The sequence below is a fragment of the Scatophagus argus genome, chromosome 11 (genome assembly GCF_020382885.2).
Source record: "Scatophagus argus isolate fScaArg1 chromosome 11, fScaArg1.pri, whole genome shotgun sequence".
Classification (NCBI taxonomy): Eukaryota; Metazoa; Chordata; class Actinopteri; family Scatophagidae; genus Scatophagus; species Scatophagus argus.
Window position 1 is genome coordinate 23678390 of NC_058503.1, and position 22884 is coordinate 23701273.

The window sequence follows — 22884 nt, forward strand, 5'->3', positions numbered from 1 at the left end:
AACAAAAATCAAAATCTAAACAAAACAGGCTCACAGTTACTGTGACTAGGATCAACGAAAAATCTACAGCAAAAAACTCCTGGCAATGCATAGCAAGACAAAAGGGTTTCCTGGCCTGAACAGAGGACATTCAAACACGTACTGACACAGGTGACTGGGAACACAAGGACTAAATAGACCCGACAACGAGACACAGGTGACACACATTAGGAGGGAGAAAGCAATCAAGAAAACCTAAAGCAAAGCTATGTGAAAACAGGGCGCACAGGGGAAGAGACTATATAGATATATATATCCATCCACAGTACAACACACACGCAGACACTGCAGCTGAAGTTTAACTTCAAACTGCACAACACGGTTTCATAAAAATACCATTTGATGCACTGCGTTCAGCAACAGACAACACAGTACTAACTGTTGTTCATAAAAGTAATGGTCAAAATGAGCAAATGTTTTATGATTTGACATGTATGGCCCCTACAGCAGCTACAACTACAAATCTGTGAACATCACCATCATCGAGCTGTGGAGGCCTGAACCCACAGGCATCATTAAGGTTAATGGCTACAGCTGTATTTACAGTGTCTTATCTTATACTTTCCTTTCCTTTTCATTTCCAGTATACTCACTGATTCTCTTGCCCACAGTGGCCTCAGAAGTCATTGCACCTTTGTATATCCCTATTTGTCGTATCAAAATTTAGGAAAATGGTAAGACAAAAGGGAGAAACCTTTGGAGAGGCCATTCAAAGAGCTTCAGTTGACATTGACTTGTTTATTTCTGCATATGAAATTAAATCTGTCCCAGGGGTACAAATGTTGTTCCATAGGACAAATCTGGGCCATGTCCAGGATCCGTGTGGACTGCTCCCTACGTTAGAGTTATTTGCATACTACTTCTGGTGGAAAGTTTAAGAACATCCTTGGAGAGTGAACCAACCTGATGAAAAACATTTCACAGGCTGAAGCAGCTCACTTCTGCAATTTCTGCTGATGAGCACATGAATCCCATGCAGGAGACATGTTACTGCAATTGCAATATTCAAAGTTAGACTTAATGTTCAGGGTTTTTTTACACACTCTTCTTATATCTGCACTTTTCAATCAATATTTCATGTATGTATCTGTTGATGGATAACAGAGTAAATGTAACATACATAACTCTTGATGGGTACGTGGATTTGTACAAATACAGATATCTTTATTTTGTCATCATGTTCACAGCTTATATTCTAATAATCTGCAGTAATTCTACTGTTGTGTATCTCATCTGGATTCATCAAAACCTCCATGAGCCCATGTACATTTTCATTGCAGCTCTGTTAATCAACTCTCTTGTTTTCAGCACTTTGATCTACCCAAAGCTGTTGATTGACTTTTTATCTGAGAAACAGATCATATCTTATTCAGCCTGCCTCTTTCAGTATTTTATGTTTTACTCTTTAGGTGGTTCAGAGTTCTTACTGTTGGCAGCCATGTCTTATGACAGATATGTGTCCATATGTAAACCTCTGCAGTATCCAGCTATCATGAGGAAAACAACTGTCAGCATCTTTCTGGCTTTAGCTTGGCTTGTGCCTGCATGTGAGCTTGTGGCGTCGTTATCAATGAGCGTTAATAGTAAACTCTGCAGCTTCAACCTGAATGTCATTTTTTGCAATAACTCAATTTACAAACTTCACTGTGTGACCTCAAGAGCTCAGTCTATTTATGGTGTGTTCATTTTGCTAAATGTTGCACTTTTTCCTGTGCTCTTTGTACTTTTCACATATGCAAAAATATTTAAAATAACCTATCGAAGTAGCAGAGAAGTCAGGAAAAAAGCTGCAGAGACCTGTTTGCCTCACCTGTTGGTTTTGATCAACTTTTCTCTGTTGTGCACATATGATGTTATTATAGTCAGACTGGAATCTGATATTCCAAAAATTGCACATTTAATATTGACTTTGCAATTGATTTTGTATCATCCTCTCTTTAATCCCATCATATACGGACTGAAAATGAAAGAAATTTCTAAACATCTGAAGAAGTTGTTCCGTCGAGACAAAATGAACTGATGTTATCAACCCTGATGAGAGATGGGATTTCTTGGGTTATTTTAGAGATTCAATGTTGTAATGTGTTTTCATAACAGTAAAGTCCACTGTCTGCTGCAGTAGTGTGTTCACTAATTAATTTTCTACAATATCTCGATATCTAACTTCAGCGTCCTGTGAAACACAAGATTGATCCTGTGATGTGATCCGGTGTTTCATTTCTCTTTAAATTAACTCTATAAATACAGAAACCTATAAAGGATATATTACATACGGTAACTTGAACTAAGAGCTGAAATCTTACTGCAGTTTCTTTGGCCTCTCTGTTAACTTTAACATCACTGCATGGCTTCTCACCTGTAACATTAGTGAACCGCAAACACAGAATCAGTGCTGAAGGACTGGGACTCTTTAATCTGGATTAATATTCCAGAGAACATCAAATCAGCTAGTTTAGCATCTCTGTGGAAATCATTTCTGACATCATTCATTTACCACAATGATGCCCAACTTTTAAATTGTTTATTTTGCTTAAGAATTCAATTCAATTCAATTCAATTTTATTTAAAGTGTCAATTCAGAATAGAGTTATCTCAAGACACTTTACAGGTGCGCAAACAATTCATTCAAAAAAAAAAAAAAAAAAAGATAAGAGAATCAGAGAGAATCAGGTCCCAGGGCAAAACCCCACACTGAGTCAGCATTTGGCCACAGTGGAGACGAAAAACTTCCTTTAACAGGCAGAAACCTCCAGCAGAACCAGACTCAGTGTAGACGGCCTTCTGCTGTGACCGCCTGGGAGGGAGAGGGGGGAGAGGAGAGACAGGAGAGGGGGAGACAGGAGAGGGGGAGAGGAGAGAGAGGAGAGACAGGAGAGGGGGAGAGACAGGAGAGGGGGAGAGGAGAGACAGGAGAGGGGGGAGAGGAGAGAGAGGAGAGACAGGAGAGGGAGGGAGGAGGAGAGACAGGAGAGGGGGAGAGACAGGAGAGGGGGGAGAGGAGAGACAGGGAGATGGAGAGAGACAGGAGAGGGGGAGATAGAGAGAAAATGGAGAGGGAGAGGAGAGACAGGGAGGATAGAGAGAACAGTGCAAAGCAATAGCAGCAGGATCTGGGCAGGGCCATGGATAGGGTTCTGGATCCAACAGCACTATCAGTGCAGTAGGCAGGGCCATAGAGGGCTCAGGATCCAGCAGCGGTACCAGGCCTCAGGAGGGCGGGGTAAGAGATTCTGGATCCAGCAACATGCTCCGGAAGTGCTAAGGAAAGATGGAGCACTAGAGCTCTGGGGGAGAGGACGAGTTAGTGCTGTACCAGTGATGGGACATAATGAGTGAGTCCCCCTGCTCTGAAAGTTCAGTGTCTGAGGATCTCCCCCAGCTATCTAAACCTATGGCAGCACAGCTAGGGGTTGGTCTAACTATAGGCTTTGTCAAAAAGGAGGATTTTAAGTCTACACTTAAACATAGAGAGGGTGTCTGTCGTCTGAACTGAGGCTGGTAATTGGTTCCACAGAAGAGGAGCTTGATAACTGAAGGCCCTGGCTCCATATTTACATTTGGAAAATCGTGGACATTCGCTAACACAAGGTCTAGGGTGTGGCTGAAGCAGTGAGTGGGTTCATGCACACATTGTTTCTAGTATGGAATTGAATGCAGTAGCCAAGCTATCATTAACCACATCTACGTGGATGTTAAAGTCACCAATAATTATAACTTTATCTGATTTAAGGACCAGGCTTGACAGGAACTCCAAAAATTCAGATAAAAATTCAGAGTATGGGCCTGGAGGACGGTATAATACAGCAAATAAGACCAGCTGACCTGTCCTACAGGTGGGATGAGACAGACTAAGAACAAGGCTTTCAAATGAGTTATAGCCTGTGTTTGGTCTAGTAGAGATGGATAAATAAGAGTCAAAGATCGCTGCAACCCCACCTCCTGGACCAGAGCATCGAGGGTCATTAACGTTAATATGGCTAGGTGGGGTAGCCTCATTCAAGGACACGTAATCATCCTTAGACAGCCAGCTGAAACCTGGCTAGACAAAACAGATCAATCTTTTTATCTGATATGAGCTCATTAATAAGAACAGCTTTTGAGGACAGGGACCGGATATTCAACAGTCCACATTTAATTCTCCTATCCGGTACAATAATGGCAGAGCGGCTAATTTTAATCAGATTATCTTGAACAGCTCCTCTACTACGTACATTAGTTTTAGGTCAAAAGCGTTCAAAACCAACACATTTGGATATATCTGGTTTTAACTGGACACAAAGAGTATGAAGAATTATAAAGTAAAAAAGTAACCAGTAAATAAAGTGATGAGACAAACGTAGTGGAGTACCTCATCTTTGTACTGAAGTACAGTTGTTGAGCAAATGTACTTGGTCACACTCCACCATTGCACAGAACCCCAGTTTCCTTTTCAGTGTCACCCACAGCACATCTAACTTATGAACATAAGTTGCAAAGTGCTTTCACTGCACATAAACTAAGCCTGGAATGTCACTCGAAAATAGCTCAGAAGTGCCCTCATCTCAGGCCCTTCAGCCACGCACAGGAACAGCCGAAATAAACCTTCTGCGGCCAGTTATCCACCAACGCATCACGAGATCCAGAGTTCCTCAGGGCTCAGGATGTCGTGGGGTCGTTGGCTGTGGAACCCGACCAGCTTGTGGCGTTGGAAGGGGCGTGGGAGTTTGTCCAACCAGTCCTGCATGTGTTTTGTGAATATGGAAAAGGCTTACAGTCGGCTTACAAACAATACCCCTCGGGGTATTATGTCGAGGGCCTCTACAGGAATACGGGCAAGATGGCCTATTGATACGGGCCATTTGACCTCTGTGTTGTCGGAGTGAGAACTTGATTTGCATTGGACAGGGCTGTCCGTAGTCACTCGTTCTGTTCAGAATTCTTATAGAAATTATTTCTAGGTGCAGCCAAGTAGCAGAGAGTGTCGCTTTCGGTGGGCCTTTGGATTTCATTCCTGCTTTTTGCGGATGATGCAGTCCTGTTAGCGTCATCGAACAGTGACCTCCGGCTCTCACTTTGATGGTCTGTAGCTGAGCGTGAAGAGGCGGGGATCAGCACCTCTAACTCTGAGGCCATGATTGTCAGACAGGAAAGGCTGGATTGCCCACTCCAGGCCAGACAGTGGCTTGTTGAGTTTGATGCTGATACAAAGCAGGCAATATTCACCTCCAATCTCCAGATGGGTTTTGGCCATCCCGTTGTCATGGATCCATGATCTCCAATCAAACAGGAAAACAACTTTGACTTTTGGAATGAGGAGAAAAGCAAATTCTGGTGTTAGAATTGACAAATTAAGACAATAAAAAGTAGAACCTTGCATAAAGTAGCACATGTGCATCCATTTCCACAGCACTTCAGATATTATGGCAATATTTATGGATTAGTCCTTCTTGTATACACCCATATGAAATGAAACAACACAAAGAGAAACAGAATAAGGAAGAGGCTCATTTGTGTAGGAAATAAAGTACATTTCCATAGCTATAAACACTGAATTTAATTATGTGCCCAATCATTGTTTGTCCCAGTCAAGCAGGTGAAGGAAGGCTTTTGGTTTCAGGGCTCCAAAGTTTTACAAAGTTGGTCATATGTTATTGTTTATTTTGGTCAAGAGTTTAATGAGGTCCATGGAGGGTCACGTGATCTGATTAAAACATTTCACACACACTTTTGGACCTTTAACGATATACAAGAACAAACAGCTTTATAAAGTCAGATAACACTGAATGAATATTCAAATACTGATTATATGGTAAGTCAGTTTTCCAAGTGAGACTTCTTTACTCAATTCAAACACGTTATTTCGCCATATTATTTTGTCATTTAACTGATTATTTTTGACATTTGAAATGGACAAAGAATTAAATTTCACACATATAACTCTGAGTGGGTATGTAGAAGTAGAAAAATACCGCTATGTTTACTTTGTGATTATATTTACTATATATATTCTAATAATTTGCTGTAATTCCACTGTTGTATGCCTCATTGTGATTCGCCCAAACCTCCATGAGCCCATGTACATTTTCATTGCAGCTTTACTATTCAACTCTCTTCTTTTCAGCACTGTGATCTACCCAAAGCTGTTGATTGACTTTTTATCACAGAAACAGGTCATTTCACACCCGCTGTGCCACTTTCAGTTTTTTATGTTTTATTCTTTAGGTGGTTCAGATTTCTTACTGTTGGCAGCCATGTCTTATGACAGATATGTGTCCATATGTAAACCTCTGCAGTATCCAGCTATCATGAGGAAAACAACTGTCAGTATTTTCTTGATGTTGGCTTGGCTTACACCTGCTTGTCAGGTTGCAGTGTCAGTTGTGCTGAGTTCAAACAGAAAAATCTGTAACTTTACTTTGAAAGGAATTTTTTGCAACAATTTGATTTACAAACTCCACTGTGAGAGCTCAACAGCCCTATCTGTGTATGGTGTGCTCATTTTGCTCAATGTTGTATTTTTTCCTCTGCTCTTCATACTGTTCACCTACACAAAGATACTCATAATATCCTACAGAAGTTGTAGAGAAGTCAGGAAAAAAGCTGCAGAGACCTGTTTGCCTCACCTGATAGTTTTAATCAACTTTTCATTGTTGTGTTTTTATGACATTCTCATACTCAGACTGGAATCTGATATTCCAAAAACTGCACGTTTAATATTGACTTTACAACTGATTTTGTATCATCCTCTCTTTAATCCAATCATATATGGACTGAAAATGAAAGAAATATGGAAACATCTGAAGATGTTGTTCTGTTAAGTGTGCTCTGTTGTATCCACACTGACAAATAACTGACAAGTTCTAATCATGTTTACTAATTTGTGTTGTCCTTGAAAACCGTTTTTAATGCTTTGCTTTGATCACTGATGTAAAGAGTCAGCTTCAGCAATGTTCACCAGTTCAGTCAAGTTTCATTGTTTATTGTTTCATATTTTCTTTATCTGACAGGCCAAAGCAGAACCTTCACATTCAGTAACAGTAACATTCACATGAGGAACATTTTCTCTTGTTGTATTAAAGACCATAATGGCCATCAAGTGGAGCTAAACATTTTGAAAAGTCAACACAATAAGATAAATTTATGTTGATGGTCAATGTTTAAAGTCTTAAGTCTTGAAAACAAAAGCTATGACTGTATTTTGCAGATTTCTTTCGTGTAATTTGTCAATATATGGAATTTGCACAGATGAAATACTTTCAGTAACAATGATTTTTATTTTGTTTCCTAAAAACAGGTTTCGGGGGTAACTTTAAAAATTGATGTTAACACAGTTTCTAATAACCTTTAATGAAAATGTAGTCAGTAACCTAATCCAAGTATGATTCAAGCATACTGATGTGCTGGGAATAATCATCATTGATGTTTCTGAGGTCGCTGAGAGTTTTCAGTCCTTCAGCATCATGCCCTCTCACTCAGGTGACCCAGGGTTGATCAGGCCATGGCTTGTGTCCCAGCAGCATTGGCCCACGGGTCACCCCTCTTAATCCAAAGCCATCCGGAGGCCCCCCCAGTAGCCTCTATGATGGACTTGATAGCTGTCCCAGTTATACCAAGTAGAGTGTAGACCTTGCACAGTGAGCAGCTGGCAATGCCTCTACACCCTATGGCAACTGGCTCACATTAAGCCCTCCAGCAGGGGTCCACCAGCTCCTGGTACTCGGACTTGTTTCTGTTCATGTGCCTCCTCTACATGGTCCTTCCACAGAACTTTTAGCACAAAAAGTATCACCTGCGACATAAGCGAGTGATGCAAGCACCACATCTGACCTCAATGAACCTGTTGTCACATGGTTGGGAAACTTCAGCTGTGTCGAGTCCCAGATCCCAGTCTGATGCTGTAGCGAGCAGTCCTAGTCCGAGTCTGGAACAAGATTCTGTGTCGGTGAAGTCTGTGAGATCACCCACCACAGGGGTCGGTGTCACAATACCCCAACAGTATTACAGCTCATCAAATAGGCACAAAATATAATCGATGGAATTTGTGCATGGAGAGAAATGTACTTTTTTTTGTGACTCTGCACGACTATCTTTCATGCTTGTGCCACATTTCCTTGACTGAATGAAACACTACATGTATAAACTGTAGATATTATATCGCACACTTGCTGCTTACTGCACTTTGTTGCCTTGTACTTGTTACATGTGTAATGACAATAAATTTGAATCTACTTGAATCTAATCTAATCTAAAATATCAATGGAGCTGCATGGAGGTGGACCGAGTGGGTGGTGGATGTGCAGGATTGTCACACCAGAGTACAGGATTTGATAGGTTTAGACAACAAAAGCACTCTGGTTAAGTTTAGGAAAAAATACTTTCACTTTCCTAAACAGACACAACTTTTAATCTATAGGGTTCGCTTTGGTTAACTCATGATTTCGGTTAAATGTTAGCAATACTGATGATATTCAGTCTTTGGGATTCATGTGCATGAACATGAATTTAACTTGTGCTGACTGTCATAAGAGTAATGTGCAAATTGTGCCCATGTACACAAATCCTATCAATTACATTTTATCACTGTTTCACAAATTATCATGATGCAGCACTGATTAATCACGGCAACAGTCATGGTTGATAATGAATATAATAATTTGCTTGATCTGCAAACTTGCCAGCCTCAAGACACGCCAGCCTAAACTGGGAGACCAAATTATCTGGGGATGATTTAGCCTCAATACACTAACTAACTAAGTTACTGAGTCTCATTGGGAATCAGAAGAAAGTTTCAAAATGACAGATCGTCCCTGCAACCACAGTAAATGACACTTCTGTCTGCCTGTGCTTTGGTGCAGACGAGAGGGACATTTGCTGGCTGTGTGCTGTCAGTGTCCTCTTTTTGCGCCGTCACCAGCTACCTCCATTTGTATCCTAATTACATTATGCTGTTCCATGTGTTCTTTTGTTCCACACATTCTGTTGAAAAGTCTGGAACAGTGAACAGAAGCATTTCAAAAGCAGTTCTGCGCTCTGTAGAGAATACACAACTTATCTTTTCTGACAGAAGATACATGAAGTTCCACAGAGCAGATGAAGCTGGCGGGGAAGACACCTCGTGCAGGTTCCCGACCATACATCACTGCATTAAAACTAAGCAAATGAAATGAAAGAAAAATGATCAAATCAAAAAAACAAAAATCAAGGAAATCAGCAAAATCCTGAGCAGGTTAACAAAACTGGCAAAACACTCTGCCTCTGAGGCCTTTGATTATGGTATGATGCCACACGGAGGACGAAATGCAGCACAGCAGCACCTGATGGACCTGAGACGTAATGGATCAGATACACAACAATTTAGAGCCCCAAATTACAACTTGCATGCAAGCAGCTTAGGATTAGAGCTCAGGTTTTCTTTAGTCTAAAAACAGGCAAGGGTCAAAACCAGGCCAACTATCAGGTCAGGCAAAGCTGTTCAATAAGGGGCTGGTCAAAAACCCTCAGAAAATTAATCAGTAATAAGTCAGGTGGTTAAAGCAGATAGAATAAAGACTGAAAACTTATGTAAGGAAACTAGAAAACCTGGCAGACCTGGACCAGTAAATATTCTGTCTAATCAATAGACCAAGTGTATACACAAGGAGATGATCAGGAGACTGAAATGACATGAAAGGGTCACTGCAGGGCACCGTGGAACAGTTAGACCTGAAACAACAGGGAGGGTGAGTATATGAAGACAGAGAACATGCGGATGGGAAGTACATTTTTCATTTAAGGATCTAACGCCCAGTGTGGGATGAGTGATTGAGCAAAAGAGTCATATATTGGGTCTGCCATTGTTATAAAGTAATGTGCTACACGCCTTTGACCATGCAAAGCAAGTTGTATGGAGCAGGACGTTTCACATCCAGTCACACCAGTTATGTTACCAAATAAATTATTCAGACATTGCACACAAAAGAGACTGGTTTTGTTGGCCATCAACATTAATTTATCTTATGAACATTGCTGAAGCTGACTCTTTACATCAGTGATCAAAGCAAAGCATTAAAAACGGTTTTCAAGGACAACACAAATTAGTAAACATGATTAGAACTTGTCAGTTATTTGTCAGTGTGGATACAACAGAGCACACTTAACAGAACAACATCTTCAGATGTTTCCATATTTCTTTCATTTTCAGTCCATATATGATTGGATTAAAGAGAGGATGATACAAAATCAGTTGTAAAGTCAATATTAAACGTGCAGTTTTTGGAATATCAGATTCCAGTCTGAGTATGAGAATGTCATAAAAACACAACAATGAAAAGTTGATTAAAACTATCAGGTGAGGCAAACAGGTCTCTGCAGCTTTTTTCCTGACTTCTCTACAACTTCTGTAGGATATTATGAGTATCTTTGTGTAGGTGAACAGTATGAAGAGCAGAGGAAAAAATACAACATTGAGCAAAATGAGCACACCATACACAGATAGGGCTGTTGAGCTCTCACAGTGGAGTTTGTAAATCAAATTGTTGCAAAAAATTCCTTTCAAAGTAAAGTTACAGATTTTTCTGTTTGAACTCAGCACAACTGACACTGCAACCTGACAAGCAGGTGTAAGCCAAGCCAACATCAAGAAAATACTGACAGTTGTTTTCCTCATGATAGCTGGATACTGCAGAGGTTTACATATGGACACATATCTGTCATAAGACATGGCTGCCAACAGTAAGAACTCTGAACCACCTAAAGAATAAAACATAAACCACTGAAAGAGGCAGGCTGAATAAGATATGATCTGTTTCTCAGATAAAAAGTCAATCAACAGCTTTGGGTAGATCACAGTGCTGAAAACAAGAGAGTTGAATAGTAAAGCTGCAATGAAAATGTACATGGGCTCATGGAGGTTTGGGCGAATCACAATGAGGCATACAACAGTGGAATTACAGCAAATTATTAGAATATATATAGTAAATATAATCACAAAGTAAACATAGCGGTATTTTTCTACTTCTACATACCCACTCAGAGTTATATGTGTGAAATTTAATTCTTTGTCCATTTCAAATGTCAAAAATAATCAGTTAAATGACAAAATAATATGGCAAAATAACGTGTTTGAATTGAGTAAAGAAGTCTCACTTGGAAAACTGACTTACCATATAATCAGTATTTGAATATTCATTCAGTGTTATCTGACTTTATAAAGCTGTTTGTTCTTGTATATCGTTAAAGGTCCAAAAGTGTGTGTGAAATGTTTTAATCAGATCACGTGACCCTCCATGGACCTCATTAAACTCTTGACCAAAATAAACAATAACATATGACCAACTTTGTAAAACTTTGGAGCCCTGAAACCAAAAGCCTTCCTTCACCTGCTTGACTGGGACAAACAATGATTGGGCACATAATTAAATTCAGTGTTTATAGCTATGGAAATGTACTTTATTTCCTACACAAATGAGCCTCTTCCTTATTCTGTTTCTCTTTGTGTTGTTTCATTTCATATGGGTGTATACAAGAAGGACTAATCCATAAATATTGCCATAATATCTGAAGTGCTGTGGAAATGGATGCACATGTGCTACTTTATGCAAGGTTCTACTTTTTATTGTCTTAATTTGTCAATTCTAACACCAGAATTTGCTTTTCTCCTCATTCCAAAAGTCAAAGTTGTTTTCCTGTTTGATTGGAGATCATGGATCCATGACAACGGGATGGCCAAAACCCATCTGGAGATTGGAGGTGAATATTGCCTGCTTTGTATCAGCATCAAACTCAACAAGCCACTGTCTGGCCTGGAGTGGGCAATCCAGCCTTTCCTGTCTGACAATCATGGCCTCAGAGTTAGAGGTGCTGATCCCCGCCTCTTCACGCTCAGCTACAGACCATCAAAGTGAGAGCCGGAGGTCACTGTTCGATGACGCTAACAGGACTGCATCATCCGCAAAAAGCAGGAATGAAATCCAAAGGCCCACCGAAAGCGACACTCTCTGCTACTTGGCTGCACCTAGAAATGATTTCTATAAGAATTATGAACAGAACCAGTGACTACGGACAGCCCTGTCCAATGCAAATCAAGTTCTCACTCCGACAACACAGAGGTCAAATGGCCCGTATCAATAGGCCATCTTGCCCGTATTGCTGTAGAGGCCCTCGACATAATACCCCGAGGGGTAATGACAATAAAGACTCTTGACCTCGGTCTCGTTTTCAGGTGTCTTGTCAACAGTTTTACAAATGTCTCTTTTATAATGGTGGTCTATGGGGTCGGCCACTGGGACAAATTGGAAGCAAGGCTAAGTGTTATCATCATATCCAGGTATAAATGAAACATTTATGGTGTAGTCTGAAGGAAGATTTAACACAGGCTGGGAGGGCCTCAAAAACCAGGAAATACTGTACAGAGGGTTTCTGGGAGACGTGGTTTAGGCCAAGCTGTAGGGCAACAACACAGTAACTCTACCAAATCAATATGTGGTGGATTTGTGTTTCTGTTTCCCCTTGACGATGGCAAGTTATTCAATAATGGTGGAGAAAAGAAAGAAGTTATGATTTGGGTTAAAATAATTTGGCTCCACTTGTGAAGGTCCCGCTTTCTAACCCGCTGATCCACTGCTAACTTGTCCCTGTTGGCCTTTAGTTTATATGTATTAGAGTTAGAGGGTCAGTGTATAGACGTCTGTGTGTGTGTGTGTGGTGTGCCTGTGTGTGTGTATGTGCATGTGTATGTGCGTGTGTGTCTGTGTGTGTGTGTGTGTGTGTGCAGGTGTATTTGCCTGTGCATGTGTCTCCCTGTGTGTGTATATGTCTGTGTGCGTGCATGTGTGTCCGTGTGTGTGATGTAAGGATACTGTAATGAGTGTCATTAGTGTCCTGTGCTGTGAGCTGCCCTGTGTTGTCTCAGCAGGCCAGGCCTCGGGGGATGGGCCTCACTAAAGCCAGTGTGGAAACAGGTAATTAGGACTGAGCCTCAGGGGACGTCCTGCTGAGAAAACATCTCTGTGATCACAAACAAGTGTCCAAACAAAATGTTTTACTTTAGCTGCTTTTGTCATGACTAGCAAAGTTAGTTGGGGTAATTATCACCATAATTCTGTTATAGGTGGTCAACAGGTCATTATCTGTTCTGTCCTTTGAGAACAATTAAGCACATAAACTCTGTTAACTCTGTCAGCACCAATAATATAATATAATATAATATAATATAATATAATATAATATAATATAATATAATATAATAGGAAAGGAAGGAAAGTGACATATTTTGTCATTGGAGGGAACTCACTCCAACGAAATTTGTTCTCTGCATTTAACCCACCCAAGTGACGTGCACACACACACAGCAAACCCGGGGCAGTGGGCGACCGCGTGCAGCGCCCGGGGAGCAGTGGGGGTTAGGTACCTTGCTCAAGGGTACCTCAGCCATATCCACCGGTTACGGGTCCGACACCCTAACCGCTGATCCACGATCTAATCTAATCTAATCTAATCTAATCTAATCTAATCTAATCTAATCTAATCTAATATAATATAATATAATATAATATAATATAATATAATATAATATAATATAATATAATATAATATAATATAATATAATATAATATAATATAATATAATATAATATAATATAATATAATATAATCCTGAGCAGGTTATGTTCAGGACAACAGATCAGAGTTCCTTTATTTAAACCCGAGGGAAATTTCTTTGCACTTTCATTGCACTTGCAATTTTCCTCACCAAGAAAAGAAAGTGAAAACTATAAAATAAGATAAAACTAAAATAAAATAAAATATGAAATATCAGATATTTACATGTGCCTGTACATATACATACATTCCAGGGGGAAAGTATGTGTGTCGGTCACAGTGCTGAGTTTAACAGTTTGATGGCGACAGGCAGGAATGATTTCCTGTGTCGCTCTGTGGTGCATCGTGGGAGTCAGAGTCTGTGGCTGAACGAGCTCCTGTAGCCGATCAGCACATTGTGGAGAGGGTGAGAGGGAAAGTCCAGTATCCTCCTCTCAGACACCACTGTCAGAGAGTCCAGTTCCTCTCCCACAACATGGTGGCCTTCTTAATGATTCTATTGAGTCTGTTAGTGTCCCTCACCCTCAGGCAGCTGCCCCAGCAGACAGCAGCATATGTGATGGCACTGGACACTAAAGACTCATAGAACATCCTCAGCATCGTCCTGCAGATGTTGAAGGACCTCAGCCGCCTCAGAAAGTAGAGGCGGCTCTGGCCCTTTCTGTAGACCATGTCCACGTTCTTGCACCAGTCCAGTTTGTGGTCTAAGTACACCCCCAGGTATTTGTACTCCTCCACCACCTCCACAGTGTCCCCTTTGATGTTGATAGGGGTCACTGGAGCCTTGGTCCTCCTCAGGTCCACCACCAGTTCCTTGGTCTTTGTCACATGGAGCTGTAGGTGGTTTTTCCCGCTCCATGTGACAAAGTTGTCCACTACAACCCACTACTTAAAGTATGATGGCTTCAAACATTACGGATTTCATTGGGATTCTTTCAGAATCAGAAAAAAAAAAGAGTGAGAGGACGAGAATGATATACAGGTGAGGTTCGTGAAACTGTATTAAATATGGCACATATTCAGCCCATTTCCACAGAAATAATGCATAAGAAATTGGCCTGTCCAAGCCAGGATAGTGGCCTCCATCAGCTCCTGGAAGATGTGAACCTGACTTAGCCCTGCGGCCAGTGGCAGCACCATGCTGGTTGAAGTTTGGCTTTTGACTTGTTGGTTACAATGAAAGAGGGTTTCCACATTAACTCAGCACCTCGACTGCAGTGACTGCTCTTCTTAATCTTCCTTACTGGCCTTTTACAGAGTGGTACATACTGTATCAGAATCCGAATCAGCTTTATTGGCCAAGTATGTACACACACACAAGGAATGTGACTCTGGTTTCACTTTGCTCTCAGTACTTAGGTGGGAAAACAAGAACACCAGAACAGGAATGAAAAGTAAAGGTAATTTAGAAGTAATTAAATAGTAAAGTAGATAAAGTAACAATGAGAGAAGAGTAGAAGAATAAATAATTTATACTGGGTGAAAGGAGGATGGCTGAGTATGTACACTGATTGTTATACATGTGCAGTTATTGCGATTGTGACGTTGTGCATGTAGTGTATTTACACAGTGACCGTGTTAGGTGGCTGCAGACTGTGATGAGAGTGAAGTAAAGTGAAGGCCTGAGGGAAGAAGCTGTTCTTGTGTCTGGTTGTTTTGGCATAAAGTGTCCAGTGGCGCCATCCAGAGGGGAGAAGTTTGCACAGGTTGTGAGCTGGGTGTGATGGATCTGTGGCGATGCCTCCTGCCCGTTTCCTCACCATGGAGGTGTACAACAAGTCCTGGATGGAGGGCAGTTTAGCACCAGTGATCCTCTCAGCACACCTGATTGTCCGTTGCAGTCTGTTCCTGTCCTGTTTGGTTGATAGCTGTTGTGCAGAACCGGACCAGCAGCTCCTGGGGCAGGTTGGAAGTAAATCCTCTGCTAGGCCTTCTTCTTGATGACTGTGTTGGCGTTTGCTGTCCACTTCAGGTCCTGGGAAATGGTGATGATCCCAGACACCCGAATGTTTCCACCATGAGCACAGTGTTGTTGAGTATGGTGATGGGGGCGGGCTCCTCCTGAAGTCCACTGTCGCCGTTTGTGGGTCCCAAGACAAAAATCTTGAGTAAGAAGCAAAGTGTGACAAATAATTCATGCATTTTCTCTTTATTTTGCCCAGTTGCCATACAAATGAACAGCATAATGCAGTTTACTGGGGCACTGACAAGTACAGCAAGTCACAGCAAGTGGTCCAACAACACCTCTGGATTCAGGCCCCCAGAGTTTAAGTTGTTTACAAGTTGGTGGAAAGTTTGGTGGATTCCGATCCGTCAGTCGATTGTGTATAAAGAGGAGAATCCAGTGCAGGAGACACATCACTGCAATCTTGAAAGTGAGACCTGTTTGTTCAGTTTTAAGTTGTATTACCTATATTATCTCTGTTATATTATTTACTCACTGATATTTGATTTTCTTAATGGATGAAGAGTTAAATGTAACATATATAACTGTTGATGGGTACGTGGATTTGTACAAATACAGATATCTTTATTTTGTCATCATGTTCACAGCTTATATTCTAATAATCTGCAGTAATTCTACTGTTGTGTATCTCATCTGGATTCATCAAAACCTCCATGAGCCCATGTACATTTTCATTGCAGCTCTGTTAATCAACTCTCTTCTTTTCAGCACTGCGATCTACCCAAAGCTGTTGATTGACTTTTTATCTGAGAAACAGATCATATCTTATTCAGCCTGCCTCTTTCAGAGTTTTCTGTTTTACTCTTTGGGTGGTTCAGAGTTCTTACTGTTGGCAGCCATGTCTTATGACAGATATGTGTCCATATGTAAACCTCTGCAGTATCCAGCTATCATGAGGAAAACAACTGTCAGCATCTTTCTGGCTTTAGCTTGGCTTGTGCCTGCATGTGAGCTTGTGGCGTCGTTATCAATGAGCGTTAATAGTAAACTCTGCAGCTTCAACCTGAATGTCATTTTTTGCAATAACTCAATTTACAAACTTCACTGTGTGACCTCAAGAGCTCAGTCTATTTATGGTGTGTTCATTTTGCTAAATGTTGCACTTTTTCCTGTGCTCTTTGTACTTTTCACATATGCAAAAATATTTAAAATAACCTATCGAAGTAGCAGAGAAGTCAGGAAAAAAGCTGCAGAGACCTGTTTGCCTCACCTGTTGGTTTTGATCAACTTTTCTCTGTTGTGCACATATGATGTTATTATAGTCAGACTGGAATCTGATATTCCAAAAATTGCACATTTAATATTGACTTTGCAATTGATTTTGTATCATCCTCTCTTTAATCCCATCATATACGGACTGAAAATGAAAGAAATTTCTAAACATCTGAAGAAGTTGTTCCGTCGAGACAAAATGAACTGATGTTATCAACCCTGACTTCTCTGATCGTTTGAAAGTGTTTGTTTTAATAAGCAGCAAACATCAGTGAGCTTTGTGACCTTCAGCTTTGTGAACTTTCATCGTGCTTCAGGTTACAGTAACAGTACATCATTACTTTTATTTTCAGTTACAGCTTGTTTGTCAGCAGAAGGAAGGAACCTTGACCGGGCTGGTTTTCAGGAAACGGTAGAAGAGCATATCATGTGCAGTTCACACTCTTTCTGCAGCTCTTTGGTTGTGTGTCAGTCTGCTGGATTGCTGGTCCTGGTCAGGGTCTGCGCCCTCTAAGTGCCCCTCTAGTTTCTGAATGAAAATGCTAACTCTGCTCTCTTCATTAGATTGTATCTGGTAACTTTGTACACTTTTGATGGCTGCCTTGTTTGTTCTGCTTTGTTCTGTTCTGATCTCTTGTTAACTGCAACACCACAATAAAACAATAAAGCGTTTTAGATGTTAAAAGCATCTGGTGTGGTTGGACGATGAACATTTTATGACGTAGTGTTCAAAATGAAAGTTGTGACGTGCACAGTCTGAACTCGTGTCAAGGCCTCCATTAATGACCCACGTGTGAAATGTCGGTCATGTGAATCTGTATCGGGGGGAGACATTGAGACCTGGAGGCAGTCAGTTTGTTGTGGTTAAGCCATAAATTGAGAACTCCAGCAGAGTTACTGAATGGCCCTTGAGTTGAGATTATTTTGTCAAACATAATCTTTTCAGTTGAGACTTGAGCCAAGTTGTTTTCATCACCTTCATTCTGGGCCATTTTGATGAAGCGCTGCGGCGGTCAGAACCCGTCTGTTGAATTCTGGGTGGCTCAGCTGACCCTGCTAAGGCCTCGGTCCTACCTGATGTACAGCAGTGACGTACACATGATAAATGTTTGTAAGTTTGGGTGCAGATGGTCACTTGTCAGACCATCAGAAGGCACTCGGGTTGCTCTGTCGTGACGCCTCACCGGGTTTCATTTGAACTCCTTTCAGTTGACTGAGCATGTTGCTGTGTTTGTACACACATTGTACATGAAGAGTCGTACAGTGTGTTGGAGTGTATCAGTGACTGGAAAGCTTCAATCCCAATCTCCTGACTGCATCAGTATCAGTCAGTGGCTGACCAATCTGGACATCCCGAACTCGGACACTTGTTTGTGATCACAGAGATGTTTTCTCAGCAGGACGTCCCCTGAGGCTCAGTCCTAATTACCTGTTTCCACACTGGCTTTAGTGAGGCCCATCCCCCGAGGCCTGGCCTGCTGAGACAACACAGGGCAGCTCGCAGCACAGGACACTAATGACACTCATTACAGTATCCTTACATCAGCTGTGGGCTGCTGGCATCTAAACAAGTTACTTCATACCAAATGAGGGTGGAACAGCAGCAACTGCAGCTGTAGTTATGAAACAAAACTTTCTCAGGCTTCACGTTTGCAGAAATGTGCAGTGACATTTTGTTCTGGCGACTGGGCAGGACTAAACCCGACAGTGTCGGATCAAAAACTCTTTTATTTGTGCTGTGATCTGCAATGACAAACTGTCGTCCTACTGATGGGGACACAGCGTCAAGCAGCAACCCGTCCCGTACAGCAGCAGGTCCGAGACCCTAAGCTTCAGAAGAAATCATGTATTGGTTAAAATAAGGATGTTAGCTCGCATAAATAAGATATGCCTCATACATCACATGACTTAAGTTGTGTATGTTTGTAACGTCACATAAGACCAAGACAACAGGAATTGACAGTTCATTTGACCAACAGAGAAGCTGGGAGGACTGGTTATAATGGGACATGGTGTACTGGTTTGAGTGGGACACAGTGGCCTGGGTATAGTGGGACAGAGTGGACTGGTTTGAGTGAGACACAGTGGACTGGTTTGAGTGAGACACAGTGGACTGGTTTGAGTGAGACATGATGGACTGGTTTGAGTGAGACACGGTGGACTGGTTTGAGTGAGACACAGTGGACTGGTTTGAGTGAGACATGATGGACTGGTTTGAGTGAGACACAGTGGACTGGGTATGGTGGGACAGAGTGGATTGGTTCGAGTGGGACAGAGTGGACTGGGTATAGTGGGACAGAGTGGACTGGTTTGAGTGAGACATGATGGACTGGTTTGAGTGGGACACGGTGGACTGGTTTGAGTGAGACACAGTGGACTGGTTTGAGTGAGACATGATGGACTGGTTTGAGTGAGACACAGTGGACTGGGTATGGTGGGACAGAGTGGATTGGTTCGAGTGGGACAGAGTGGACTGGGTATAGTGGGACAGAGTGGACTGGTTTGAGTAGGACAGAGTGGACTGGTTTGAGTGAGACACAGTGGACTGGGTATGGTGGGACAGAGTGGACTGGGTATAGTGGGACAGAGTGGACTGGGTATAGTGGGACAGAGTGGACTGGTTTGAGTAGGACAGAGTGGACTGGTTTGAGTGAGACACAGTGGACTGGGTATAGTGGGACACAATGGACTGGCTTGCCTGGGACACGGTGGACTGGTTTGAGTGGGACTGGGAGGACTGAGCTGAAAGAGGCAGGTTCATGCTGGTGCTGTGACAAACAACAGGAAGTTGATTTGGCCGCTCAGCAGCTGATTGGCAGCTGGAGCTGACATCTCTGTCTCAGGATGTCAGAGAATGTTTTTGTGTCTTCAGAAGCTGTGGGGACGAACGTCCTGTTGTCGTCACACAGAGACGTCCACGTGATGAGAATTCCCTGTGTGGAAGTGGATTTCAGGGCGGCTGCTCAGACTGCAGGCTGCAGTGCACACAGCAGCAGCACCTGCTAACCTCCCAGCTGGAACGTCTTAACATGTAACCTGAAACACACGATGGATGATGTGTCCAATGTTTCCACGGTGACAGTTTTTACCCTTTCAGCCTTCAGTGAGGCTCTGAACCACAGAGCGGCCGTCTTCTCTCTCACCTTACTGTGTTACTGCGTGATTGTCGTTGTTAATGTCTCGCTCGTCATCATCATCGTCGTAGATGAGAACTTGCATGAGCCCATGTACGTTTTATTGTGTGTTTGCTGCATCAATGGACTGTATGGGACGGCAGGTTTCTACCCGAAGTTCCTGGTCGACCTCCTGTCTCCGTCTCAGGTCATCTCGTACGGCGGCTGTCTGTGTCAGGCCTTCGTCCTGTACTCCTTCGTGTGCAGTGGCACTTCTGTTCTTGCAGCTATGGCTTATGACCGGCACGTGGCCATCTGTCGGCCGCTGCAGTACCGCTCTGTGATGACGAAGAGGAGGCTCGCCGAGCTGGTGGTCTTCTCCTGGTTGACGCCTTTCTGCATTTTCTCCATCAACATCCTGCTGACAAACAGACTGACGTTCTGCAGTGCAAACATCCAGAGACTCTTCTGTGTTAACTGGATTATTGTTGGGCTCGCTTGCCCCAACATGGACACTCTTATAAACAATGCATTTGCCTTCACCACACTATCGATTTATATCTGTCACTGGCTGTTTATTGTCTGGACCTACGCTGATCTTGTTCGAACTTGCCTGAAGTCCAGAGAAGACAGGGCGAAGTTCATGCAGACGTGTTTGCCCAATTTGATCTCTTTACTCACTCTTTTTGTCACTGTGGTGTCTGATTTAATGCACATGCGGTTTGCCTCCAAAGATTTACCTCAAAGTTTTCAAAACTTTGTTGCAATGGCTGTTCTGCTTATTCCTCCCATCATGGATCCTTTACTGTATGGATTCAGACTGACAAAAATCCGCAGCAGAATACTTGTGTTGGTTCATGTGAGACAAAAATGATCCGTTTCATCTGCGTCCACTCTGTCCACGATGTCCACACGAGATACCGAGTTACCATCTAAAACAGAACGACGAGCCTGGAGCTTCCTGTCGAGTACACGGTGGGCCTACAAACACTGTGATTCATACACAAACTGATGACATGACAACCGAGTTTGTTAACTTAAGACAGAAGAAACATGACAAAAATACATCAAAACAACACTGTACCAAAACACTTAGATGATGTGAAGTATTCAGATCCTTTACTGCCCACACTGTCAAAGTACTGCAGTACTACAAAGTACAATTCCTGTAATCAAAACCTTCCTGGAGTAAAGGTACATAAACTGCAAACTGTACTTAAGACTTGAGATGCTTTGAGGTAAAAGTAGGACAAAATGGAGGTAATCAAGTCAGGTACCTCAAACTTGCACTTAAGCACAGAACTTGTAAATGTAAATGTTCTTTATTATTTTCCACCTGTGGATGTGTCGATGTTATTCTAGAAATGTTGCCATCCTAAAAAGAATCATGTCTTTTATTCTGAAATCAAGCTCAGTTTTTTTACATTCACATTACAATATTGTGACAGTAAAAGTGCATTTTATTTTGGAAGCTTTTCGTTGTAGCCTTTCGACGCTGACGTACAGCACAGCGAGGCCTGTTTCTCATGGGAGAGTCCAGTCTGACTCATTAAAAGATGATGTTATCAATAAAGATAAAGATAAAGATAATAAAGCAGCGCTGAGACAACATGTGTTCATCAGCTTTGTTCATGCGTACAGCAGAGCTCTGAAACAGAAGCAAAGCAGGACTGATTCAAAGGTCAGAGTGCTGCTGTCCTCAGGTCTGGACTGACGATCTGGACACCTTTTAGCCTTTCATTATCAGAGCAGTTTTTAAACAGGCCAGGTAGACCAGTGACAGGTGGACAGGTGTGTGTGTGTGTGTGTGTGTGTGTGTGTGTGTGCGAGAACAACACGGTTCCTCATGTGGCAGCCATGTTTTCTTACGTCTTCCTGTTTCTGTGGCCTCTCTGTTTCTCTTTCTGGAGGATCAGAGTTAATCTCTGAGGACATGACCCAGTGACCACAACCCCCAACACACACACACACACACACACACACACACACACACACACACATTGATGATGGCTGACCTCTTGAAGGCCCAGATGTTGCAGTAGGATTTAATGCATTGCAGCTACTGTCACTGTGTGTTAACACTGTGTGGCCTGCTGCTGCTGTGCATGTGTGTGTGTGTGTGCGCGTGTGTGTGTGTGTTGCTAAAAGCAGAAAAGAGTTAAGAAGCTTTGTGATCTGTTAAAGTACTTAAAGTGAGTGAGAGAGCAGGAACGTGACAGGATGAGGAGGCAGGCTGAAGGGACAGATGACAGGGAGACACAGAGCTCACCACAGGACAGAAGCAGTGAGAGACAGGAGGACAGAAGACAAATTTAAACATCCCAGGAGAAAGAAAAGAAAAAAGGAAGAGGAGGCTGGAGAGAGAGAGAGAGGTTGGCGGTTGGTGGATTATGTTGGGTTAGAGAGGATTAGCGTCTGCTTTGGTTTGGTAGTAAAGTCACATCAGTGTCAGTCACCACTGCTTACCGCTGAGGCCACACACTGAAACATCACCGCAGAGGAAACTGGACGGGAGGACGACGACGACGACGTGAGTTGGTCTCATCTTACACATTCGACTGTCGCTGTGTGTGTCTGTGCTGCTAGCAGCTCTGCGAGGCTAAATGCTAATCAGGAAAACAAGTAATGTAAAACTGACAGTAAAAAGAGGACGCAGAGTATGACTCTGAGGTGGAGGAGGGTCATCCTCTGCCGGGTTTTCTCTGTGATGGAGGTGACACTCAGCTCTCACTTGAGGTCCTGGTGACGATGGTGCCCCAGAGGAGGAAGGACTCCACAGTGTTGACTTGGTGTCACATGGGGAGACGGGGGGGCGGATGGAGTCTCCTCTGTCTCTGAGTGTTTTCTGATGCTCCAGATCACCAGAAGGTCTGTGTCTCCCTTCAGGTCCACTCACCTCCACCAGGGTCGAGTCCAGTGTGGGTGGTGTTGTCTTCAGGAGTTGACAGGCTGATGGTTGGAGGTGCAGCCGTTGGTGTAGTGGATGGCGAACCCCCAA

At 42.5% G+C, this 22884-nt stretch overlaps 5 protein-coding genes across 5 annotated transcripts; 4 read left to right on the forward strand and 1 right to left on the reverse strand.

Annotated features, from left to right (window-relative positions):
* Positions 1–256: 256 nt before the first annotated feature.
* On the forward strand, positions 257–2541 carry LOC124066855 (olfactory receptor 6N2-like). The gene has a single exon (XM_046403673.1). It carries the CDS (start codon positions 1121–1123, stop codon positions 2057–2059), a length of 939 nt encoding a protein of 312 aa, XP_046259629.1. The 5' UTR covers positions 257–1120; the 3' UTR covers positions 2060–2541.
* A 3353-nt stretch (positions 2542–5894) lies between these two features.
* Positions 5895–7141, forward strand: LOC124066876 (olfactory receptor 6N2-like). The gene has a single exon (XM_046403698.1). The coding sequence runs from the start codon at positions 5925–5927 to the stop codon at positions 6834–6836; it is 912 nt and encodes a 303-aa protein (XP_046259654.1). The 5' UTR covers positions 5895–5924; the 3' UTR covers positions 6837–7141.
* Positions 7142–9916: 2775 nt separating this feature from the next.
* Positions 9917–12105, reverse strand: LOC124066875 (olfactory receptor 6N2-like). The gene has a single exon (XM_046403697.1). It carries the CDS (start codon positions 11060–11062, stop codon positions 10151–10153), a length of 912 nt encoding a protein of 303 aa, XP_046259653.1. The 5' UTR covers positions 11063–12105; the 3' UTR covers positions 9917–10150.
* A 3529-nt stretch (positions 12106–15634) lies between these two features.
* On the forward strand, positions 15635–16981 carry LOC124066901 (olfactory receptor 6N2-like). Its single transcript, XM_046403749.1, has one exon. It carries the CDS (start codon positions 16055–16057, stop codon positions 16979–16981), a length of 927 nt encoding a protein of 308 aa, XP_046259705.1. The 5' UTR covers positions 15635–16054.
* A 2840-nt stretch (positions 16982–19821) lies between these two features.
* On the forward strand, positions 19822–20760 carry LOC124066902 (olfactory receptor 6N1-like). The gene has a single exon (XM_046403750.1). It carries the CDS (start codon positions 19822–19824, stop codon positions 20758–20760), a length of 939 nt encoding a protein of 312 aa, XP_046259706.1.
* Positions 20761–22884: the final 2124 nt, after the last annotated feature.